At 44.6% G+C, this 24,782-nt stretch overlaps 1 protein-coding gene across 3 annotated transcripts in view; it reads right to left on the reverse strand.

Moving 5' to 3' along the window:
• The window catches only part of TBC1D2B (TBC1 domain family member 2B), an 84,795-nt gene that overhangs the window by 54,525 nt on the left and 5,488 nt on the right, over positions 1-24,782 (reverse strand). For all 3 annotated transcript variants that reach the window (XM_023652517.2, XM_070232624.1, XM_005602868.4), the window contains exons 2-3: positions 10,468-10,621; positions 1,012-1,177 (exon numbers count right to left, since the gene is read on the reverse strand). In XM_023652517.2, coding sequence (XP_023508285.1) covers positions 1,012-1,177; positions 10,468-10,621 — 320 coding nt within the window. The remainder of the gene's footprint in view (positions 1-1,011; positions 1,178-10,467; positions 10,622-24,782) is intronic.

Below are 24,782 nucleotides of genomic sequence, written 5' to 3' on the forward strand. Positions count from 1 at the left end.
ACCTAGCAATTCCACTCCCAGGTATATACCCAAGAGAAATGAAAACACGTGTTCACACAAAAAACTTGTGCACGAGTGTTCACAGCAGCATGATTCATAATAGTCAAAAACTAGAAACAGCCCAAACGTCCATCCACTGAAGAATGGATAAACAAAATGTGGTATACCCATACAATGGAGTGTTATTCAGCAATAAAAAGAAATGAAGCACTGACACATGCTACAACCTGGATGAACCTTGAAAACATTATGCTAAGTCAAAGAAGCCAGACACAAAAGGTCTCATATTGTATGATGCCATCTATATGAAATATCCAGAATAAGCAAATCCATAGAGATAGAAAGTAGATTAGGTGTTGCAGAGGGCTGGAGGGTAGGGGTTCGGGGTAAATGGGAAGTGATTGCTAATGGGTACTGGGGTTTCTTCTAAAAGTGATTGTGGTGATGGTTGCACAACTCTGCATATATACTAACCACCACCAAACTGTACATTTTAAATGGGTGAATTACATGGTATGTGAATTACATCTCAATAAAGCATTTTTTAAAAACAAAAACAAAAACAAATCTACCTCCCCTCTCACTAGCCCATGCACAAGCAGATGACAGAAGTCCAGAGCACAGCACCTAAGGAAACCCTGGGGTCCTAGAAAGGGAGCTGGCCCCTGGGGCAAGAAGCCCCACCTCTGCAGCCTGGGACCTTGGGACCTTAGACAAGGACGCTTCCTGAGTCAGTTTCTGTTTCTGTAAAATGTCAACCATACGACCTCCCTCACAGAGTGGAGCAATTAAATGAAACCATGAGCGTGAAAGCATTTGGCACAGTATCAGGAACATAATAGGCCCTCTATACAAGCTGAGAAAACCCAACGAACTGTGTGAAAGCACCGTGTAAATGACGAAGACCTTCACCAATGAAAGGTGGTTTTATAATTTCATATATAAAACCATAATATATATTATCAGAAATAACCCATTTTCAGTTTCATATGCTGCTTTCCAAAGACTCACTTGAGCTCAGTGCCCCACTGTTTCAAAGAGAAATTAATGGGATTTGGATGCCCTGGGGCTGGCTGACTTGCAGCTTGTTCTCCCACCAGCTCTCCAGGGACAGTTTCCACAGCTAGGAAATTTCTGGCTTTTTCTGCAGAAGCATTTGGGTGTGGGTAAATTAAATCTGAAAGAAAGGCAAACAAATGTCAGTTACTCAAAGCTTCTACACAGAACTTGATATCCTACATAAAACACTGACTTGATATACTATAGAAATCTACACTATATGTATTCTAGTATATTTTTAATGTATACTAGATAAAAATTCAATCTGTGGGTGGCTTTGGTGTTCTGCAACCATTTCATCTAAAGTAGATCCATGTTTCTCAAAGGAAGGTCGTGATATGCTTCAAACCCCACAGTGCTCACAGTGGCAGCCCAGGGAAAGGAGACACTGGGGCTGTCCTCCGCTGTCCTGTAGACCAGGGGACCTGGCACAAAGCTATGAGCAAAGTCCACTCACTGGTACCAACACAGAACAATTTTCAGGATAAACTGTCAGGTAAGAAAAGCAAACTGCAGATCAAATTATACTACACCCCCTTTTCTCTAAGAAAGTGGGAGGCATACAAATATACACATATTTACTAGTATGTGAAAAGAGTGACACTGAAAAAATAAGTTTGCATATCACAGAATAGTAGTTCAGTAAATTCATAGGCAAATGCACCGATGCTAAAGCATAATCAAATTTCAGACTACAATATCTTTAAACCGTAGGCTTTTGAAATATTTAAGGTTGAAATGATATGATGCCAGCATTTGCTTCAAATAACACATTATTTGCTTCAAAATAACAAAATAAAGTGGGGAGGGGTATCAATGAAACAAGATGGGTCATGAAATAATAATAGTTGAAATTACCTAATAAACAGGGGGGTCATAGTATGTTATTCTCTCTTTGCAAATGTTTAAAACTTCCCACAATAAAAACTTACTTTTTAAAAGTTTTGCCAAAAACATATCCACTACAAATACTTCGTATTCTTCCAGATGATATAATCCCCCTGAGAATACGGCATGTTTGCAAACAGAATTTAACACTGCTTCACAATAATCAATTTGATCTACACTTCCCTTTAATAAAGCACCTCTACATTTGCAATATCAACCAAAACAAAATCAGAATGGGACTGCTGAACACTGATATCCGAGAAAAACTTAATTTCTAATCAGATGAGCACACCACCTGAGTCACTCAGGACAGGTCTCTGCAAAAGTTACTGAGCACTGGTGGAGGAAGCAAGCACAGGGCATCCTGGGCCACAGGGGCCCTTGGAAATCTGTCCCAAAGGAGAACACCTTACGATTGGCTTGTTCTTTGCAGGCAGGTCACTAACTTGACCATGGGCAGTGTGAGAAGGGTTCCGAGAACACACTGGAAAAGCATCCTGAGTGTGACATGAAGAAGTGATTGCTGTGTACCTATCAGGGGAATCTGGCTCTGGCCAGGAGAGTCAATACCCGGCTTATAATAGGAAAAGCAAGAGGGTGTGTTGGGAGACAGAAGAATTACGGGCTTGGTAATAGATTACCAGTTTGAGTTAAGAAAGCCAGAAGTTACAAACCACCATGGATTCCCAATTCTTGGTTCAAATGACTCTCAAGTATTAAGCACTAGGTGCTGAGAGTTCAACAGATGAGGAGACAGAGCTGTTGCCTAAAGGAGAACACATCTAGGAGAGAGACACAAAATAGTAAAACGTCAAGCTAGAAGTCACCACAGAACACCTCGAGTCCCCGGTACCCAGACCCTTCCTCTGAGCCTTATGGTTCCAGGAAATGCCTGGGGACTATTAGAGGGAGAGGAGGAAGGAATCCCACCCCAGCTTCCACCACAGCAGTTCCTCTTTTCACTCTTTTACATATTGGAGCTCCCTTGAAGATTTCACTTGGAAAAGGACTTCCAATAAACAAACAAAAAACAAGTTCAAACACCACTAATAGGGTCTAGTCTCCTCTACCTACTTTATTTGTCAGCAGATGAAAGCCCAGAGCCAGGGCTAAACATGTCACCTGCCCCTGCGGTAGACAAACCTCACAAGCAGGTGCAGTGACTGTACCTCTCAGAGGTGGCACCCCACATTTGGAGTGTGTGTGTCAGTCAATGGGCAAGAAGGATGCTCAACCTCCTTTATTCAGAGAAAGATAAAACTGACACACAGGCTTCTCAAAGGTGGGCTTTCACAGACCCCCTCACAGGCAAAGCACTCCAATTCTAAGCCAAGCCAGGAAAGAAACACAATGCACTGTAAGGAGCCGAGCCCAGCCTCTCCTTCCTGTGTGGGCTGGCGGCAAGGTGAGGAGCAGCCCCTCTGCAGGCGGGTGCAGACTATCAAATGCTCTTGTGTGGCAAAGCACCTACAAGCAAGGAAACCCCAGACCTTGCAGCACCCCTCAGCCCACACTGGAAACGCTTCCTGAGGAACTCGGGGCCCTGGGGGTGGGGTGGAGAAAAGCGACTGGAGGCCAGGGAGGATGTAGGCAAAACAGGCCATTTCTAAAAGTAAGTATGTGACATGAAAAAGAAGCTATTCCCCAGTTTTTGCTATTATTGTTATTTTTGTCTGGTTTTCGGTTTTTAACAGACCACGTGAGATTTAATTAAAAAGCGGAGCTGCTGGCTTCTCCTCAACACATGTCCTAACATTAGCATTCAGGGAACTGCCCCAAGAAGGACACAAACTAGGACACGGCAATATTTACTTGAGGTCTTCAAGAGGATGGACTGGATTCACAAACGTGCTTTATCTTGCAACCTCAGCGGGAAGAGAAAGTCTATGCTGGAAGGCTTGTGGTATTTAGACCTTCTCTATTCTTTTTAAACATTTGCAGCCTAAATGACAACTCTGTGTGAGTTTTAGACTACAAGTTTTACATTTCCTATGTTGTGACTCCAGCACGGCCTCAGTGCCAGGGTGGTCTGCAGCCGTCTCGGCTTCCAGAGCTCCATGAGCCCTTCCTACTGGACGGCACTCTAACAGACAGGGACCCACCCAGGGGAGGCTCCTGCTCACATCTGGGAGCCTCAGTGAGTCTGTCCCCTCCTCCCACGCTGCCTCAGTCGGGCCCAGGCCCTCTGCAGAGAGCAGAGCTGAGTGGAGGATTCCCAGAAAACCAAACCCTGGACGCAGTGTCATCCAAGAAAGAAGAAAAGGGCACTGGGAGAAGGCCATTCCCACGTGTGTCCAAGACCACTGGTAAGCAAGCCTGGCAATCACTGTTGGGAGTTGGAGGAGGACAGAGTGGGGTTAATCTGAAAAAGCTGCTTCTTTTCTTTATCTAAGTGAATTTTAGTCTAGATTGTGAAGGAGTGGTCAAGAGCAGTAGAGATATCTTCCAAGTGAGGGCCTAGTGTGCATCTAAGCACCAAAAAGGAGATGTCGCAAGCCACCTGGTTCTGAGAGGCCCCAGGGTAGGCCAGCACATGTGTCTAGTTAAGTTACTTGTCCATCTACTTTCTCCCATCCCCCACCAAGGACATACATCTTGTGAGAAATGGACACGGGTCTGATTTCCTAACAGCTGCATACCCAACACCAAGCACAGAGGAGGGACTTAATGAATACTGAGGGACTCAATACATTTACTAAGGGATTCAATAAATGGCTGAATGAATAAATAAAAAATGGACACCTACTAACATGGTACAGCAGTGAGGGCCTTCTTCAAGTTGAGAAAATTGAGCAGGAGGCAGGAGAGGTCCCTGCAGTTTTCTAATCATTGTCCTCTCTCCTGCCACCTCTGAAAGACCCCCTGAATTAGGGGTAGGAGTGCACACCTGATTCCATGGCTTCCCTCTCTTTCCCCTCACATGTCTCTGCTCTCCTGAGATTTCGCTCAGTTCCCCAACCTCCTCCACAGCAACATCAACCCTGTGTTCCTCTGCACCTGATCCCACCCAGAGCATGTCTGCACTGGCACCAAACTCCAGCCTGTTCTGGACAGTCTCCTTTCAGATCTTCTCCAGGAGGCTCCCAGAAGACTCCTCCCAGATATCCCTGGAATCTAACCCTGCTCATCATCTCCGTCTGCCCTCCCTCCCACACTTAGGCTCCCTTTCAAAGCCTGACTTTAGGAGTTACAAAACCTCCAAGTCAGAAGGAACCTCACACAGCATCTTGTTCACAGATGCGGAAACACTGTGCCCAAAGTCTCCTAAGCTTTCTCCACTAGATCACGCTGCCTCTCAAACACAATGCTGCTAATTACCATGACTTATACTTAAAAATAACACGTGGCATTTTATAGTATTTTACAAATGAGATTACATAAAAGCACAGCTTCTTTGATCACTTTCTGGGATCATGACATTCACTGATTACGAAGAACTCCCGTGACTTTGCCAAGACTGGGTCTGCATTCCACCCTGTGGTTTTCCTTCTCCAGCCCCAGCACTGCACAGAGAGCACAAACTGCAGGAGGACAAAGTGAATTGCCACTTCCCTTCCCCTCCCCCTGCTCCTACACAACAGTTACACTGTGTGATGCAGCTGCTTCAGAGGAGGAAACGTGTGGTCATCCCTCAAACCGTCTCCACGAGACCATTTTCTGCAAGAAATACCATCTGTACTCCAACTCAAGAAGTCTCAAAAACACAAAGTCTTGTTGTCCCTTGCTTGACTGCTTATTAGTTTGAGGGAAATGAAGTAAACAGAATGTGCTGGACATACATCTGAAACGAGGCTATTAGCTATTTATGGATGCCTCCTGTGGCTCTGGCTGCCTCATTCTCAACCACTGTGAAGGTCTGTGGACCTTTGCTTTTATTTTAGCAAGTTATTCCTTCATGTAGAAAGCAGGTCTTTATTTATCATAACAGAAGACGCTGCAGAGTGGTGTCTGAGGCATGGCATACTTTCAGAGGCCATGCTGCAGAATGGACATCAGACAGAGCAGATAAAGAGATGACAAAGTCATCTCACTTTCTAATACTTGCTTGATTAATATAAAGCTGCAAATTCCAATCACACAGGTAACAAACTCTTACTCTGAAGACGTGAACTCTAGAAAACAAATTTAATATGGGCAATTATGTGACAGTGCCAGCTGCCTATGCAATACTCATTCTAATTCTGCCTTCCTTACAGACTCTGGTTTTGACAGTGGCAGCATGCTTGGTTTAAACACTTGCCTCCCGAAAATTCCTTCCAGCAAAGGATGGCCATGTGACATAGTTCTAGCTAATGAGATATAAGCTGAGGTTTTCTGGGAAAGTGTTTGATATAGGTGCCACCCCAAGGGACAGCTAGCATGAGCAGGAAAGCTAATACACTAAGAATGAAGAACAGAATGCGTCCCTCAGTGGCACTAGTGAGTAACTTTGCCAGCCATAAACTGCCTATCATGAGACAAATCCCTATTTGAAAGTCTCTATTAGTCAGGTTTCCTGTTAATTGCAGCTGAACATAATCCTAACCATTTCAAAATTATATCTCATATATATATATATATCTTTACACTTAATAATACAGCTTGCCATCTGATCCTCATAACAGAACTATGAGGGGGGTTGACAAGGTCATCGTGAGTATTGCAATCCCATCTGAACAACTGCCTGGGGGCCAGCCCCATGGCCGAGGGGTTAAGTTCACGCACTCCGCTTCTGTGGCCCCTGGTTTTGCCAGTTCGGATCCTGGGAACGGACATGGCACCACTTGTCAGGCCATGCTGAGGTGGCTTCCCACATGCCACAACTAGAAGGACCCACAACTAAAAAAATATACAACTATACAAGGGGGGATTTGGGGAGAAAAAGCAGGAAAAAAAAATTTTTTAATAAATAAACAACTGCCCAGGCCTGGGGCCTGGACAGTACTCTTTACCCTCCCTCTCCCTCAAATCTAATCCCATCTCTGAAGCCTCCAGTTCTTCCAGCCTACAATCTCCCAACTCTGCCCATTTCTTCTCATCCCCTGCTACAACCCTAGTCAAGGCTACTACGATTTCTAGCCTGGACCACCACAACAGCCGCCTAACTGGTCTCCCTCCCTCTTGTCCTGCTGACAAATCCATTCTCTACCATTCAGTCACAGTTAATGGTCTCAAAATGCACATCTGATACTATCACTCACCATGCCTTCGCTTGTCTTATAAAGCCCTTCCAAGTCTGGTCCCTGATCATCTATATCCAGCTTCCTCTTTGTCACTCCTGCCCACCCACTCTACCTTTGAGCCAGGGACTTGGTCTCTAGGGCCTCCAGGTTCTTAGTTGACCTCCAGGACTCAGTTCAGCTGTCTCCAAGTCCAAGAAAGCTTTTCAGACACCACCAACACCCTGTGCTCCAATACCCCAGGCATAGATAAGTTTCCTGTGCTCATCTCTGGCTCTGTGCTTATCAGACTGCATTGTACAGGTCTCTACCTGTCTGGGTCCTTCACTAGACCAAACACTCCTTGAGAACATGTACTATGACTTACTTGTCTTTACATCCTGGGCAGCTGGCACAATGCCTAGAATACAAGAATGCCTGGAGTGAAAGACTAAATGAACAATCTCCATTTTCCAGATAAGGAAACTGAGGCTCGAAAAGACAGAGAGATGCCCAAGACACTAGAGCAGGGGTCAGCAAACTTTTTCTTAAAAGGCCAGATAGTAGTAGATATTCTAGGTTTGTGGGTCATATGGTCTCTGTCACAACTATTCAACTCAATGACTGTTGTGCAAAAGCAGCCACAGACAACACACAAACAAATGGGTGATGAATTATTCCAATAAAACTTCATTTCCACAAGCTGTAGTTTGCTACCCTTGTGCTAGAGGAAAGATGACTTACTCAGAATCTGACAAATAGTAACTATCAGATCCAAGACTCAAACCCAGGAACCTGGGGCTTCTTCCACCAGATTGAGCTGCCTTCCAAGAACTATACTGCCTATCAATGGAAAATGTTAATTCCCTACATCTTTCCCCATATTGACTTTCGGTGCTAGGAGGGTACTAATGGGTGACACCCACTAGACAACAAATGAAAATGTTTATAACAATTGGGTAACGAGGAGAGAACAGTAGGAAAAGTTTTATTTTTTAATGCAAATCAGAGTTAGAAAAACATTATCTTCGATTCTAGCTAGAGTTAGCATGGTTAGGCTATGCTGAGCAGATAAGTGCAAACATAGCTTCAGAAACATCACAGAGCACCATTACAAACTGTAACACATTTTACCTCTTAACCAACTTTTACCTCTGATGATAAAACAAAAGGGGCTAAAATACAGCCTTCTCTCCTTGACTTCCTCCTTTAGACTTTTTGACTTCCTGAATAATTAGTCTCGCAAGTTGCCCAGCGTTTCAAACTTTCATTATTTGTTCTTAACAGCTATCTAAAAATCATTAGAAGTCTAAAATTATAGTCATTTCCACACATAAAATCTTCAAAGGCACTCCATTGCTTTTAGGACAAAGTCTAAAATACCAAACAGGGAAGTCAAGGCTCTCTCCACCCTGGCCCTCACTGTGCCTCCAGGCTCAGCTCACTACAGCCTCGTGGGCCTTCTTTCAGTTCCTTGAAGGCACCACCAGCTCTCTCCAGCTCTCTCGCCTGAAACTCCTCTCAGGCTAACTCCTGGTCATCCTACAGGTCTCAGCTTAGATGCCACTTTCTGAGAGAGGGCTCCCAACCACCCAAAGCTGTGCTAGCCCCTTTCCTGGGCCCTTGGGACCCTGTAACTTCCCTCTCACACTTATCTCATTTTTTCTTCACACTCTGCTTGACTAGAAACTCCATGAGGAGAGGGACCAAGCCCATTATGGGTGCCTACTTTGCTGAATGAATAAGTAAATGTCAGATGGCACCAACTCTAATTTCCCACACTTAGAGTCCCAAAACCGAATGAAGAGAACCAAATATGGGCTTCAGATGTTCTCTCCGGCTCCCTAGCCACAGCATTTGGGCTTAAAAGAAGGAAGGGTATGTGTTATAGAGATTACAGGGCTGGGTGCTACTTCTTTGCCCCTCCTTTCAGTTTAACACCTGAGTCTCTGTCAGAGAGAAGCAATCTGTGTTCTCAAAATACAGGAACTGAGGCAAATCGAGTGTCTTCTATGCCAAAGGCATTAGCTACCATCATGAATACTGCCGGGTCCCCTACGGGGGTTTCCAAATGTTTCAAATGACTTTGATACTGAGTTAGAGAGCTTCTTTTGATCAAAAGCACTATAATAGTGGCTTTTAAAAAAACTCAGTAGAACTGTGAACTAAACATAGAAGGGGTTGAAGCTTGAAAATGAAGGCATCACCTCAGCTCTTGGTATAGTTAGAGAGTTAAGACACCCATGACGATGACTTGAGAACTCTCACAGGACAACATATCCACAAGTATGAAAGTGCATACGGTAATTTCTCACTGACGGAGAGGACTAACCTGCTGAAAAAGACTGTGATTGGTAAAAACAAGGTTGGCAGGAAAACAGGGGATTTGGAGGAAAAAAAGAATTAAAAGTCTCAGAAGGCATCTGTTTCTGAAACAAGTTGGTTGCCCATGTGCCCACACCATCCTCAGTTTACAGGGAACTCGAATGTAGCCTGTGTTCTGCTGAGCAGAGGGTTCCACAGGTGTTCTGAAGTGCCGACCACATCTCTTTAAAGTGTCAGAACTAGCCCTCACTGGCTTAAGTTTCAATGTGCCCTCCTTTGATCCCTAAAAAATGCTAGTGTAATGGCCCGGCCTTTTCATGCCTTACTTGAGGACTCAGGGGACTGCTTTTTTCTGGGCCTGCTCTTTTCCCTGCATGAAGACAAGGGGCCACAAAAACAGTCCTACCCTCATAATCTTGGGGGGAGGGGGCGGGACTGTCAGCAAATAACTGTTGCCCTGTTCTTTGCTTAACACAACCAGTCATGAGAAGATCACAGGGTTTTAATTTTTGATATTCAAATATAAAACCACATTATCTCTACATTGCAATCGGCCAGGGATCACCAAGAGTTGTAGAAATGCCACAAATCCAGAATAAAACGGAAACAGTGTTTGACAGTTAAAGTTTTCCTAAGAAACAAGGAATCACAAGCAGAATGCTTTGGGAATGCCTTCCTGGTGTAGACACACATCTGTAAACTCCAGCAACCCTGCCCTGCATGAATGTGCAGGCATGGGCCTTTCACTTTCAGGCAGGGCGGAGCAGGCTGACCCTGGAGTCAGAGTGGGAGTTATACTACCACAACTCACCACCTGCCGACCTCAGCTGTATCATCTCTTCAGGGTGCTTGGCACTGGCCTTGCCTGACTCCCAACGTTGTCATTAGGCTTGAATATGATTCATGTACCTGGAAGTACTCAGTAACTATGGAATGCTGCCCATTCATGAGGGATCATCATCATTATTTTCATTCTGAATTTCCCTGCTAAGTTGATTTGCTGTGCCAAATGGCCTTACACAAAGAACTGACACATTACCCTCCATTTCTGACTTACCTGTGTTATCTCTGGCTACGAGACCCTTAGAAAAATCCCCAGGGGTTGGGGAGGTCCTGCTGGCCCACTTTACCATGTCAAGACTGTTGCAATATTCCCATCTCTTCTGCTGAAGCTCCTGTAACCAGTAAGTCATGAGTTGACGATTAGGAGCCTAGAAAGAGGGAGGTGGAGGAAAGTGTTATGGCCACTAGTAAGATGAAGAACTTAAAAAATTATATTGTGTGAGGACAGACTATACACCTCGTCACACGAAAGGGAGAGCTAAAGAGAAGAGGTCAAAGAAATTTCAGTCTCAAGATTAGTAGCTTCTGCTCACAACAAGCTGGTCAAGCAAATAGCAATTTTAACATAAAGAATGTTAAGAAATCTTTTTAAATTCTAAAATTACAGAATGATACAATATAACATCTTCCTCAAAAGGTTTTAGGAAGGCTTGATATTCCTGCAGCTCTTTCACTCTGAGCACCTACAAATCCCATCGGAAGAAAGCCAATCTCACATAGGTACTGATGACCTCCTTGCCAAATCACATCAAATAATGGTATTTAAACTCTATGAGCTTCTGGGAGAGCATACAAAGAAAAGGGAGGATTAAAAACCACAGTCATATGTTGCTTAACGACAGGTTCACGTTCTGAGAAATGCATCGTTAGGTGATTCCATCACTGTGTGAACATCATCGAGTGCACTTACACAAACCTAGATAGGATAGCCTACCACACACCTAGGCTATACGGTGGTAATCTTATGGGACCACCGTTGTATATGTGATCTGTTGTTGACTGAAACGTTGTTATGCAGTGCATGATTACAGATGGCACATCTACTGTAATGGCTAAAATTTTTTGATATTGACAATACCAAGTGCTGAAGAGGGTACAGAGCAACTGGAATTTTCATACACCACTGGTGGGAATGTAAAATGGAGCAGTCTCTGTGGAAAACAGTTTGACAGTTCCTTATGAAGGTAAATGTACACTTACACAGTGATCCGGCAACCCCACTCCTAGGTATTCTATTTGCCCAAGAGCAATAAAAACATATATTCACACAAAAACCTATATGCAAATGTTCAGAGGCTTTATTCATAATCATCAAAAATTGAAAACAAGCCAAATGTCCTTCATCTGGTAAACAGATAAACTTTGGCACATCCACACAATGGAATACTATTCAGCAATAAAAAAGGAGCAAACCATTGATTCACACAACATGGATGAATACCTAGACCCAAAAGGCTACATACTGAATGATTCCATTTATGTAATATTTTGAAAAACCAAAATTATAAGGACAGAAAACCTATCTGTGGTCGCCAAGGTTTAGGGGTGAGGGGAGGAGCTAACTACAAAGGGACAGCACAGGAGAATTTTTGGGTGATGGAACTATTCTGCATCATGACTGTGGTGGCAGATACATAATTCTAGGCATTTGTCGAAACTCATAGAACTGTATGCCACAAAGAGTGAATTTCACTATTTGTACAGTAAAAAAAAAAAAATCAAGACACAGAGGGAACCCAAAACAACGAACCCAGCTATAAACAAACTAGACGGCAGGTGTGGGTCATAGGTCTCCAGCTGCCCCCACAAAGGAGTCCCAAGGAGAATGATGCCATGGCACGATTATGGGAACCTCATCAACACTGGCGTCCTGCCGCCATAGTACACATCTGAGTAGACAGCAGACATAGGGGGTCCCAGGGTCAGAGACAGTCTGGAAAACTGTAGGCCTGACAGCAAGTGACAGGCCAGAGACCAAACTGCTACTGTCCACAAAGAAAGGACAACCTCTGGGTGCTCTGACTACAACCTGGAGACTTTTCAGTGACATGCGCCCACATAGACCCAGGTAAGGAAAACCATCCACTAGAGGATCACTGTGTATTTTACAGAAAATTTTTCCAACTATCAGCCAAGCTATCATTTCATCCATTCATTGAACTAGCATTTACTATTAACATTTACCTCCTAGGGACCTGGAATCGGGATTTGGCCGAGCAAGAAAGATAAGACAACAAACCAGTAGTTTCCAGTCGTTTGAAGTGTTAAGTGCTATGACAGAGGTCAGAGAGGGTGAGGTAGGGCTGGCATGACTGAAGAGCACAGATGAAAGACATCTAGCCCAGTGAGGGAGGTGAGGCAAAGGCCAAGGTACTCAAAGTTTAGGAAACCTGCCACCTGCAGATTCAAAAGGTACACAAGATTGGCTTAATGTCTGTCTTCTCCAATAAACATAAACTCCAAGATGTCTCCATTTTCTAGCACCTAGCTCAATGCCAGATACATAGTAGGTTTTTGTTGCATAAATAAGTGAAGAAATGAATGAACAAGTAATCAGGAGGTAATACAAGAGCTTGGTCTTAAAGGGCAAGTAGGAGTTAGCTGGAAAGACAAGGTTGAAAGAAGAAGTTTCAGGCAGTGAGAAGAATATGTGGAAGGGTCCAGAGGCAAGACAGCAGAAGTGAGCGGAGGCTGGAGGGATCCGAGGGAGGTGAGGCTCAGATAGGCAGGGACCAGGCCAGAGGGGACTCAGGTGCCTTCCTGGATTCTCAGCAGGGCAATGACATGATTAGACAACTCGCTGCTGTAGAAAAGGGGAAGAAGAGTTCAGAGAAGGGAGGAGACTAGCTCAGGCTGGAAGCTGTGAGCCCTTGAGAAACCCATGAAGCAGAGCCTGAGTCTGCGGCAGGTAGGTCACAGGGTGGATGGTGGGGGCTCAGCCTGGCCCTGGGGCAGAACAAAGAGAACCCAGCATTCTCAGAGGAGGGAAGACGGGAGTGGCTGAGAAAGTAAGATACTGGGAGACACAACCACAGGCAAAATCAGAGCCCTAAGCCCACCTAGACCCGCTCCTTCCTTTCAGAGTTCATAGTGAGCCTGCAGTCTCCCAACCCCCAGCTTAGAGGAAAGTATGTTTGGGTGGTGTGTGCTTGCATGCAGTGTGCATGTATGTTTACGCACGCGTGTGTGTTCTGGTCCTCCCACAGGTTCCCCTGCCTGCCTGGCCCCCTATGCCCATCCTAGGGAGAAGACCACTCGGGGTTGCCCAGACACTTGCTCGACTCTCTCTCCTCAAGCCTGCACATGCTACTCTGCTCCTATTTGTGCTCGGTAGCAACAGGCTACTCAGAAATCAGGCACACACTCACCGGGTCAGATCCCTCACTGCTCTCAAGCTGTCTCCTGCAATGCAGGCACCATGAAAAATCTGCTTTTTACAAGAAAAAACCTTTTCCCTTTAAAATTCTGGGTATTAAATCGAACTGGGGAACAATTACTAACCTCTTAATCATCTCTCACTAAATTCCTGGGGCAAAATAACTTTTTGGATCACATGCTTTCAATGTCCGACATATTATTCATGTTACAGAAATCTGGTCAATAAAGCAAAATTATCTTGAGACAATGATTAACTGGGGCTTGTCTCTTTTTTAAAAATCACTAGAAGAATCTGACTTCAATCCCCAAGTGGCTTGAGAAAGGCTGCTGGGGGCTGTCTGCACATGGCTCTGGGGCATGTGCCATCATCAGGGAGGCCGAAAAGCCCCAAAGGGCCCTTCTCCCAGTGGGCTGAACCCAAAGGCAGAAATGCACACAGGTTATCAGACAGGGCAGGACTCAAAGTAAAACACAGCAAAATCAGCAGAAATCCAGAGAGCCTCTGCATTCTCCATTTGGTATCTTTTTAACAGAGTCTGAATTGAGATTTGGCCTCGAACAGTACTAAATAGATGTAGAATCACAAACTAGCCTCTTCGCCCCAGTCAGTTTGACATATAAAGTCGGTCTACATCTGCCCTGTCCAACAACACAGTAGCCACTGGACACACATGTCTACTGAGCACATGACATGTGGCTACTGCCACATAATGAAATATTTTGGATACACTGGGTTAAATAAAATATATTTATTAAAAGTAATTTTACCTGTTTAAATGTGAGTATTTGAAAATTTTAAAGTGGCTATTATGGCTCACACTGTATTTGTATTGAACAGTGCTAGTCTAGATAATGATGGCAAATAAATTCCATTTTGAAAGCCAAGATTGGAAACCCATCAGGGTGGGAAATGGCCAGGAGATTAAAACGCAGGCCAAGGGGGCTGCCCCGTGGCCGAGTGGCTAAGTTTGTGAGCTCCGCTTTCACGGCCCAGGGTTTCACCAGTTCAGATCCTGGGCACAGACATCGCACCGCTCATCAAGCCACGCTGAGGCAGCGTCCCACATAACACAACCAGAGGCACTCACAACTAAAATATTCAACTATGTACTGGGGGCCTTTGGGGAGGAGGAAAAAAAAAAAAGATTGGCAACAGATGTTAGCTCAGGTGCCAATCTTTAAAAAAGAAAAACGCAGGCCAAGGGCATGGGGTTCTTGGGGGTGTGGGGCAGCCAACATTATTCCCCTTCCACAGGACTTCATGACTTAACTTTCTTCTTTAACTGGGCACCTCCATATCTCCAACCACCCCATGCTCTGTTAACGCCCACTGAGATGCCAAAATTATTTCGGCACCCAAAAGAATGGGTCTGCCTCATCTGGCTGATGGCTCATAGTTTAAGTACCTTTATTATCCCCTACCAAAGTGGGGCAAGTAGGACCCTTGAATGATCTGGCTTCACAGATAGCACCTCACGGGTCTATTACCAGGAGTTCTGTCCATGGAGCTACAGCTCAGCTGGTGACAAAGAGCACGTCATTGCTGAAGCTTATCACCATCACACTATATTCCCCAAGCACCCAGGGGCCAGAGAGCTAGGAACTAAGACTGGGAGAGAATCAGTATCTGCCCCATCCTACCCTCAAATGATGATTTAAATGCTTTAATCTCAAATTCTGGAGAGCCACCAGACATTCCCAACATGCTGGAAGGAACAGAGATAAGGCAAAGCTCCACAGCTCAGCAGAGAGTGGGAGCCAATGCCAGGCAAGCACCCAGCAGGAGGCCAGGTATCTGAGGTTCACTGGGGCCATATCTTGAATCTCCCATAACAGTCATCTCTCCAACTTCTACTCATCCTTCAAAATCTAATCCAAATGCCACCTCCAGAGGAGGTTTGCCTGACCTGAGCCTGCATATTCTCTCCACTCTCTGAATAGGGAGCTCACAGCACCATTCAGCCTAGGTCAGCTTCCCACAGGGGTGAGAATTCTGAAAAAACAAATAAGGTGTGGGGCTTTGACCACCGAATAGGTAAGCATATTATAAAGCCACAATAATTAAACCAGCACTGTATTGCCAGAGAATCAAAATATGGAGCTAAGTAGACATCAAATGTAGGATTTCAAATAAAATCAGTGGGAAAAGCATTAATTATTAAACAACATCATTAGGACAACTCATTAAATATTTAGAAAGAAATAAAAGTATCATGAACTATGACCTAGGTGTGAAACCTAGGTCATAATATAAAATAAAATGAATTCAAATTTGATTCAAGATTTGAATGTAAAATAAAAACCATTTAAATTACTAGAAGAATGCCTATGTAATTAAAATTAAGTTTCTATCTCTTTCTGCATCTTGTAACAACAGTTGCATACATTTCTACCAAATTTTAAAAGTATGCAAGGGATAGTCAGACTTAAAAATCCAGCCATGTGGCACAGCAGAAATTCACACAGAAGGTTTCAGCAGAGACCTCCAGAACAGCTAACACCGAAGCGCGATCAGCAGCCACGAAGATGCTGTGGACAAGGAAAACCAACTGCTCTTTCAAAACTGAGCCCCAAAGTGAAAGCTAGAAAGGCAGATCTTCAAACTGTAAGCCACAGACCTGCTTCTCACAGGGGCAACTCTAGGGAGCCGGCTCCAGGCTGAGTAGTGGCAGGGAGGCACTGATTTTAACAGGGTTAATTATTCTCCCCAGCAACATAAAGAAACCACTTGCTGTTAACATTTCTATTCTCTTGGAATGTAAACGCCTTTCTAAACCCAAAAAGAAAGACAGCAGAGAAAATGTCTACGTGTTCAAAAACACCACAAACAAAATTCAAAGACAGACAATAAACTGAGAAAAAAACCACAATAACTTCCAAGTTGCTGAGCATGGTGTGACGTTTCATGCCACCACAGCTGTGCAGAGGCACCTCGCTCTGCCAGCAATCAGAGAACTCCTGTTTGCCTGGGGAGCTCCTATTCATCTTTTTTTTAAAAAAAAAAACATATTTTTGGCTTTTATCTCTAATAATAACAACAACTCACATTTGCTGTGTAAAATTTAGAAAACACAGAAAAACAAAGAAGAAAATAAAATGAACATAACCACGCTGCCAGTAATAACGTCAATCAACTCTTTGTTGTACGTCCTTTCAGATATTATTCTATCCATAAATACATATACCAATTTTCTTTACAAAACTGGAATAAAATGATATAGACTCTTCCATAATGTATATTTACATATTAGTAATAATATCCATTAAGTAAACAGTTACTATATGCCAGACATTGTACTAAACATCTCATACACACTAGCATCTAAAGCTCCTAGCAATCTCACAAGATAACATTACCAAGTGCCCACGGACTCTGGAGCCTAAATGTCTGGGTTCAAATGCTAGCTCTGCCATTTGCTAGCTATGTTAAGCAAGTTACTTAACTTGTCTAGGCCTCAAATTCCTTCCTCACTGGTAAAATGTGAATAATAACAGGAACCTACTTCATGGGGTTGTTATGAGGATTAAATGAGTTAATGCACGTTAAGCTTACAACAGTGCTTGGCACACAGTAACTACTCATTAGGTATCAATTATCCATATTATCCCCACCATCTAAGATCTCACAGCCAGTTGGCACAGTCAAAATTCAAACCTGGTCTGTATGACTTGCTACCAAGGAGAAGAATGAGAAGTGCATGTCCAAGACAAAATCCATCCTCTCAGCATTTCAGCAGGAATCAGAAGTTCCTCTATGGTTTTTCTCAAATACTGAAATGTTGATGACCCCAACGAACAGCAAAGTTCAATTTAAAACACTGTAAATGTGTTGGCTTCATGGGCAAGGACAACTCCCGCATCAGAGGCTGATCCTTCACCAACCCCGCACCCGGTCAATGGAGAAGGTCCTCTAGACATCACAGAGGGGTGGGCACAGCTTTACTGAGTCAGAGAGAGCATGACCATCAGTTTATAAAGTGCTTCCACTGGATGCTGTTAGCCACAATTCTGCTCTAAGGACCTTTCTAAAAAATGGACTGCAGTGAGCAATAACACCACCATGTATAAACAAATATGGAGAAGAGAGAAACTGTTCTCCAGCATAACAGAATCACCAGGTCTCCAGGTCCAAAGAACCCTCCTGTCAGCCTCTCAGATTCATGCTCCCTGACATTCTCCAGGTTTATCTACCTCAAGTCTCTGCAGCAGCATCTTAAGTGCTCTTGCTATCCTCAGTTTCCCCTCTCCAAACCCTCTACTTACACCTAGCCAATGAAGTCATATATAAGCCCATGCTAAAAACTCTCTGACGGCTTTCAAGTGCCAAGAAATTTGGCATGGTAATCTGGTCCACACTGCCCCACACTCCACAGGAATACAGCCTTTCTTCCACACAGCAGGCACACAGAAGCTAGTTCAGCTTCCACAACCCCTGTACTTACTGCACTAACACCCACCTGCAAATTCCTACTTACTCCTCGAGACGCAACTCAAACATCCTATCTATGAGGCCATCTGAGATCCCTTACAGAACCAATCATGCTATCTGTGATGACACAGCACTTCAGTCACCCATTTAGGGTGCAAACTCCGGGCACCTCCCCAAAGGGTCAGGGCCTACCATGTTTATAAGCCAGAACAGCATAACCAATGGTCACGATGGAGCCACAGAAAGGAGAATACACAGACAGATGGGTTAAGTTTGCACACTCCACAGAAAGCAATTTAAACTGGATGGATAGTTTGACTCACTTATAAGTCTTAAAAGGATGCAATGGCTGCTCATAATGAAGGAATTTTTGTTTTAAATCTAAAGTAGGATACCTGGATTTCCAAGATGTGTCTAAGGCAATTCTTCAAAAGCAATACAAAGCACAAGAATATTATAAGCAGCCTGATAACACAAAACAAAACTCAGATGAAAAACAGACCACAACTCCAAATCTGATGAATAACTTTAGGTTCCAAATTTTCTTTTGAATGTTCCAAAATCATGAGCCTGGAAACAATCTCAAGGGATCTGGCCCAGCAGCAATGAAAAAAAGTGAAATTTTTCCCTGGGAAGGTTTTGAAATCTTCCGTTTCAGTCCAGTGACAGATGCTGAGAAGAGAAATGACACTGATCTCCTGGCTCCTCAGAAAATGGAAGGCCTCTGCATGGACCTCCATTCCTCTAGGAGACACAATAAATTCTTATTTATCTTTTTACACTGCTATCTTAAAATCAGTTGTTTTCACATATCTCATTAAAATAATTATATGAATTCTAATCTAAATCCTTTTCAAATGCTGAGCAAGAATCCAGGTCCCACCGCCATCGTCCCTGGACAGTGTGAATGGGAGGCGGGCAGCCTTCCCCTGGGAAGGTGCCCCACTTCTCACCCACTCTGGAAGGTGGGAGTCTGAGTTTTGCCATCTCTGACACTCAAGCATCCTCTTCTAAAAAGCAAACACCTTGAGAGAAAAGCCGTTTCTTAAACTCTTCTTCAGCTTCTTAAACCCTTCATCAGCTGACACCTTTTTCAGCTTTAATGATTTAACAGAGATTAACAATAAGGGCAACGGAAGAGGAGAAGAGAGGCCAAAGACAGAACAAAGACAAGCAAGCACATGTTCATAGAAAAGGTGGCATGAGAGATTTCATGGGCTGGGCTGGGCAAGAGATTTCACCCAGACAGGGACAAGGCCACTCTCTGGGCCTGCTCTTCCCTGCAGGAAATGTGGAAATGTCAAAATGCTTTCTGTTTCAGAGAGAAAGGGAGCACGTGGCCTCCAAGTGACCACAGGGCTACATTCCTAAGGCTCCCTATCAGCTCTGCCATTGCACAATAAGAGAGAGCCAGGGTTTTATGAGCTCAGGATAAATAAAAACTCTGCAGCCACAGCCAGCAGCCTGTTGGAGAGCCCCATGCCACCTCTGCCTGCAATGGTTTCCACATACCATGCAAAACTGCGTGCGTTGCTCTGGCTTGATGTTTTTTAACTTAAAAGTAGGACACAGGGGGGCTTGCCCCGTGGCTGAGTGGTTAAGTTCGCGCACTCCGCTGCAGGCAGCCCAGTGTTTCGTTGGTTTGAATCCTGGGCGTGGACATGGCACTGCTCATCAAACCACGGTGAGGCAGCGTCCCACATGCCACAACTAGAAGGACCCACAACAAAGAATATACAACTATGTACCAGGGGGCTTTGGGGAGAAAAAGGAAAAAAGTAAAATCTTAAAAAAAAAAAAGTAGGACACAGGAATGACTGACTTAATATGATGTTTTAGGAACTGGGTTTTGGGAGGGGCAGACTCCCAGGCTCCACCAATCAGAAATGTGGAGGGCAGGGGAGCCTGGTACTAGAAATCTACCCAGGCTTTCCAGTGAATTTACAGGAGTGTTTGTGGAGCATGTTGATTTCTAACAGTCTTTTAAGGTAGAGCTGATGTCTCAGGAAAGTGTCAGATGGTTCTCCTACATCATTCTCTTATTTACCTCTCTCTGGGTAAAAAGTTGGGGGCTCTAAAAGTCCTTACCAGTTATTCAATGGCGGCAATCATTAAAACTTACTCTCCCAGAAACACCCTAAGGACGCCAGGCAAACACTACTGCCCTCAGATGCTTCCCTTCCTTGCACATGGGGGTGTGCCAGTGACTAGGCAATCCACACAAGAGACAGAAACCTCAGGGCTATCAGGGAATTGGGGGGAGGGCGTAACTGACCCCAAATCATTGCTCTGGATCATAGAAACTCAGAATGCAAAAAAGATATGCAGATAAAAACCAGAGTGTCAACCTAAGGATAAATACTTCACTGCTCTCCACCCACGTAGTTCAGTTATTTCTAGTTCACTTAGAAAACCATCAACAGGGCCAGTCTTTACTTCAGAGCCAAAGAGAACAGTCATTCATGATCTGGAGAGCAGTGCTTCTCAAAGAAAGGGCCACAGAGGTCTGTAGCAGAAGGGTTGGGATGATGGATAATAACAGATTTCTGAGGTCAATCCTGGCCTACCAATTGAGTCAGAATCTCTGGGGGTGAAACCCCAAAATTTGCATTTTAACAGGATCCCAGGAGGCTGCTTCTCCATGCTAAGTTTGAGAACCACAACTCTGAAAGAGATGCATCCCTTTAAACAGAAATGAAAGAAAGCTTTATCAGCATGTTATCTCTGGGATAGCATACGGTGAGAGAGCTGTGTAAGCTGTAAAGCCTAAAAAGCCGGTTCACTTCCAAGGCTAGAGTGTATGGCTCACAGAGCAGCAAAAGAAAACACAGCCAGCTACCAAAGGTCTGATCTCCTCTGGTGCACATTTCCAAAGAGAAGCCTCCTGAGCAGGGATGCACAGGCCTAGTTCCTGCCAGGGAAGAACCACTAATGTCCATTATCAAGTCAAGCCCACTGGAAGGTCATCATCTATACTGTTAATTTCCAATCTTCATGACTAAACCTCTTAAGTCTATGCCAAAGCACAAAATAGGTAACTGTACAAGTTAAATATCTGGATACAACAACTAAATAAACAAAATAAGCCTAATTTCCTGCCGATGGATTAGGATAGAAACATAAAGCAAGTATCATCAAACTGCTGGGTTTAAAATAGTAAAATATCATGTGTCTGGGGAGGTTTTAGTGCCAGAGCTGCCACTACCCAGCTGTGGGACTCAGTTTCCTCACTGTGTCACAAAGCGGGCAGGGCAGGCTAATCTCTGAGGGTCTCTTCAGTTCTGCCTAAGGGATAATGACCCTTGGAGCCAAAACACCAAATGAGTTCCTCCAGCTCACAGAGCCACTTACTGACAATGCCCTAATCACACCCCAGAACGGGACAGGACCAACTCCCTGAGGCCAGAGTAATAGTTAACTCCAGCTAGATGCCCATCAGGGCCTTGCTCAACACTGTTAGGCGAATGGCTGGCCGGCTACATCACATTTTGAAACTTGGGCCACCTTCCCTGCAAACACAGCCTCCCCTGGACATCACAGAGTTGGAAAGGGAAATGAAAACTGGGCCTGCTGCCTAGAAATAATTCCTATAATCCAAGATCAACATCTCTGATAACACTGGCCTGCCCACCTCCAGCCTACCGCCAGGCCTACCAACCAAGACTCACACAAATTCTCACCTGAGGGGCAGATTGCTCAAGGAAAGTCTGCTCTTTCCGATAGGGCTGGCCCTGGAAAGGGGCGTAAGAGAAGCCCAAAGGATCTCAGCTCCTAACTCTCCCCCTTCTCCACCAGATCCCAGTTCTCCTACACAATCCATCTGAAGAAGTTAAGCAAATGGCCAAGCATGCAAACTCATTAAAAGACGCTGATTGCCATCTGAGTGGGAACACATCTTGCTGACCTAAGAAGAACTAAATCTTTGAGCAGCTACACAATTATACCAAAACCTTACCAACTCTCCAGGCCACCTTCTCCAGGGAGCGCTTCCCAATCATCAGTCATGCAGATCTCGCTTCCCAATCATCAGTCATGCAGATCTCTCCTATTCTGCAACGCTCACAGAAATGGGTATACAAACCACAGATTTCTGGCTCTGGGCCATATCCACATCAGTAACTTACATAGAGAACTCCCCCTCCTCTTCATCTGCTATGGAAAAATGCCAGACCTCCCTCAAAATCAAAAAACTTGCAGACTTTTGATATTTACTCCCAAGGCTGAACACTACAGACAAACATAGTTTCTCTCCAAATTTTTTTTTTAAGCTATCAGGTGCTAATCTGTTTTTAAAGTCTTAACACTGTAGTTTCCTAAATGAATGGAAAAATTTCACTGCTGTATCTGCAGAAAAAGCATAATGCTTACAAAATGGCAGATGCTCAAAAATATTTGCTGGGGAGGGGCCAGCCCCGTAGCCGAGTGGTTAAGTTCGTGCGCTCCGGCTTCAGCGGCCCAGGGTTTCGCCGGTTAGAACCCTGGGCGCAGACATGGCACCGCTCATCAGGCCACGCTGAGGCGGCATCCCACATGCCACAACTAGAAGGACCCACAACTAAAAATACACAATTATGTACCAGGGGGCTTTAGGGAAGAAAAAGGAAAGAATAAAATCTTTAAAAAAAAAAAAATTGCTGGGGGCTGGCCCAGTGGTGCAGCGGTTACATTTGGTGCACTCTACTTCAGCAGCCTGGGTTTGCCGGTTCAGATCCCAGGTGCAGACCTACTCCACTCATCAGCCATGCTGTGATGGCAACCCACACATAAAATAGAGGAAGACTGGCACAGATGTTAGCTCAGGGTTAATCTTCCTCAAGCAAAAGAAGAGGAGGATTGGCAACAGATGTTAGCTCAGGGTGAATCTTCCTCAGGAAAAAAAAAATGGCTGAATGGATAAATCTCAATTTGCAGAGGGACACTGCAAATCTCCCTCTGACCATGCAACAAGAGCATACCACACACACCCCAAGAGAGCATGAGGGCCTGAAGCATTCCTTCAGTCAACTAGTATACACTGAGCATCTAATACATGCCTGACACTCCTCTAAGCATAAAAAACACAATGGTGAACCAGAGACAAATCTCTGCCCTCAGGGGGCTTCTGCTCTACTAGGACACGCATCAGATGCTCCAAAACGAGAACAGGACTAGATCCATTTCAGGGAGCAACACCATCCTGAATCTCTGTCGATTTGGGGTTTCCCATGCTCCCTAGTGAGCTACTGTTTATTGCACAATCATGAAACCTGCAGTCTCCCCAGGGACCATCTCAGCCTCTTGTCCCTCAGAGTGCCTTCCACATACAAGTGCCAAGCATGTTCACTTCACTGATTCTCCAGTTAGAGTATCTAGCAGCAGGCTAGTTACAAGCATCACTACTTCCTAATTCACCATTCCACACTGCATTCACTCTGTGAAAGCAAACAAAATCCAGCTGAGGACGGGCTATCTGACAGGATGTAGGCAAACACCCACTCTATTACATAAATAGATGCTATTACATAAACCTCTAAGACAACTGAAAATTCCTAATCAAAACCCCCTCCCCTCCCTTAATCTGAGAGTCATTTCTACAATAACAGGGTTCTTTTCTTTCTTTAGAGGGAAGGTTGTCTGTGTTTTGTTCTGACCACAGATGGGAAGGCTGTACCAACCCAGTGGCTGATGGGTACGGGCACCAGGACAAGGAGATCTGTCCACCCCTCAGAAGCCTACGTGAGGAGGGAGCTCATGTTCACAGCCCTCCCACGAATGCATTTGACCCCTCCTTCCATTTCTCAAGAAACAGTTACCTCCAAAGGGGAAGGAAATTGGCAATGTGCATAAGAGCAAAGCAAATGGAAAATGAGAGAGTTTAATGAAGGTGGCCATTAGGAATGCTTCAGGAAAGGCAGCCCACTCTGGCAGGACAAGCCCCAGACACACAAGCCCCCAAAGCCTGCAGCATCCCCCACTCAGGAACAACAGGGCTTAAGAAGCAATGGACTATGATATCTTCAACTTTACATTTATTCACTTTTAAGCCAACCTGTTTGCCAGTGTGTAACACAGATACTTCAACCCTTAATACACAGACAAGATAATCCTCCAACATAGTTAGATGAAAATACTGGACGTGACCCAACCATCAGTTTGAGAGAAAGAAAAAAAAAAACTATTTGTCAACCCCTCCTTAAAACTCTTCACTTTCCTACAGCTCTGGCCCCAAAGACCTCCCCTTACACAGGCTATGTCCCCTTTACCCAAGCTGCCATCTGGCACTCCTTGGGTCCCACACACAATCAATCCCCCCACCGAAGGGCCTCTGCTTCTGCCATTTCTTCTCCCTAGAACACTTTACTTCCCTCTCCATTCCTCCAGTCAACACCAACTCATCCTTTATTCCTCTTTTTTTTTTTTTTGAGGAAGATTAGCCCTGAGCTAAAATCTGCTACCAATCCTCCTCTTTTTGCTGAGGAAGACTGGCCCTGAGCTACCATCCGTGCCCATCTTCCTTTACTTTACATGTGGGACGCCTGCCACAGCATGGCTTGACAAGCGGTGCATAGGTCCGCACCCGGGATCCAAACCGGTGAACCCTGGACCACCAAAGCAGACCATGTGAACTTTACCGTTGAGCCACTGGGCTGGCCCCCCAACTCATCCTTTATATCTCAGCTCAAATGTCACTTTCTCAGGAAGTCTTTCCTAGCCCTTGCCCACTCCAAACTAGCTTAGGACCC

The sequence above is a fragment of the Equus caballus genome, chromosome 1 (genome assembly GCF_041296265.1).
Source record: "Equus caballus isolate H_3958 breed thoroughbred chromosome 1, TB-T2T, whole genome shotgun sequence".
Classification (NCBI taxonomy): Eukaryota; Metazoa; Chordata; class Mammalia; order Perissodactyla; family Equidae; genus Equus; species Equus caballus.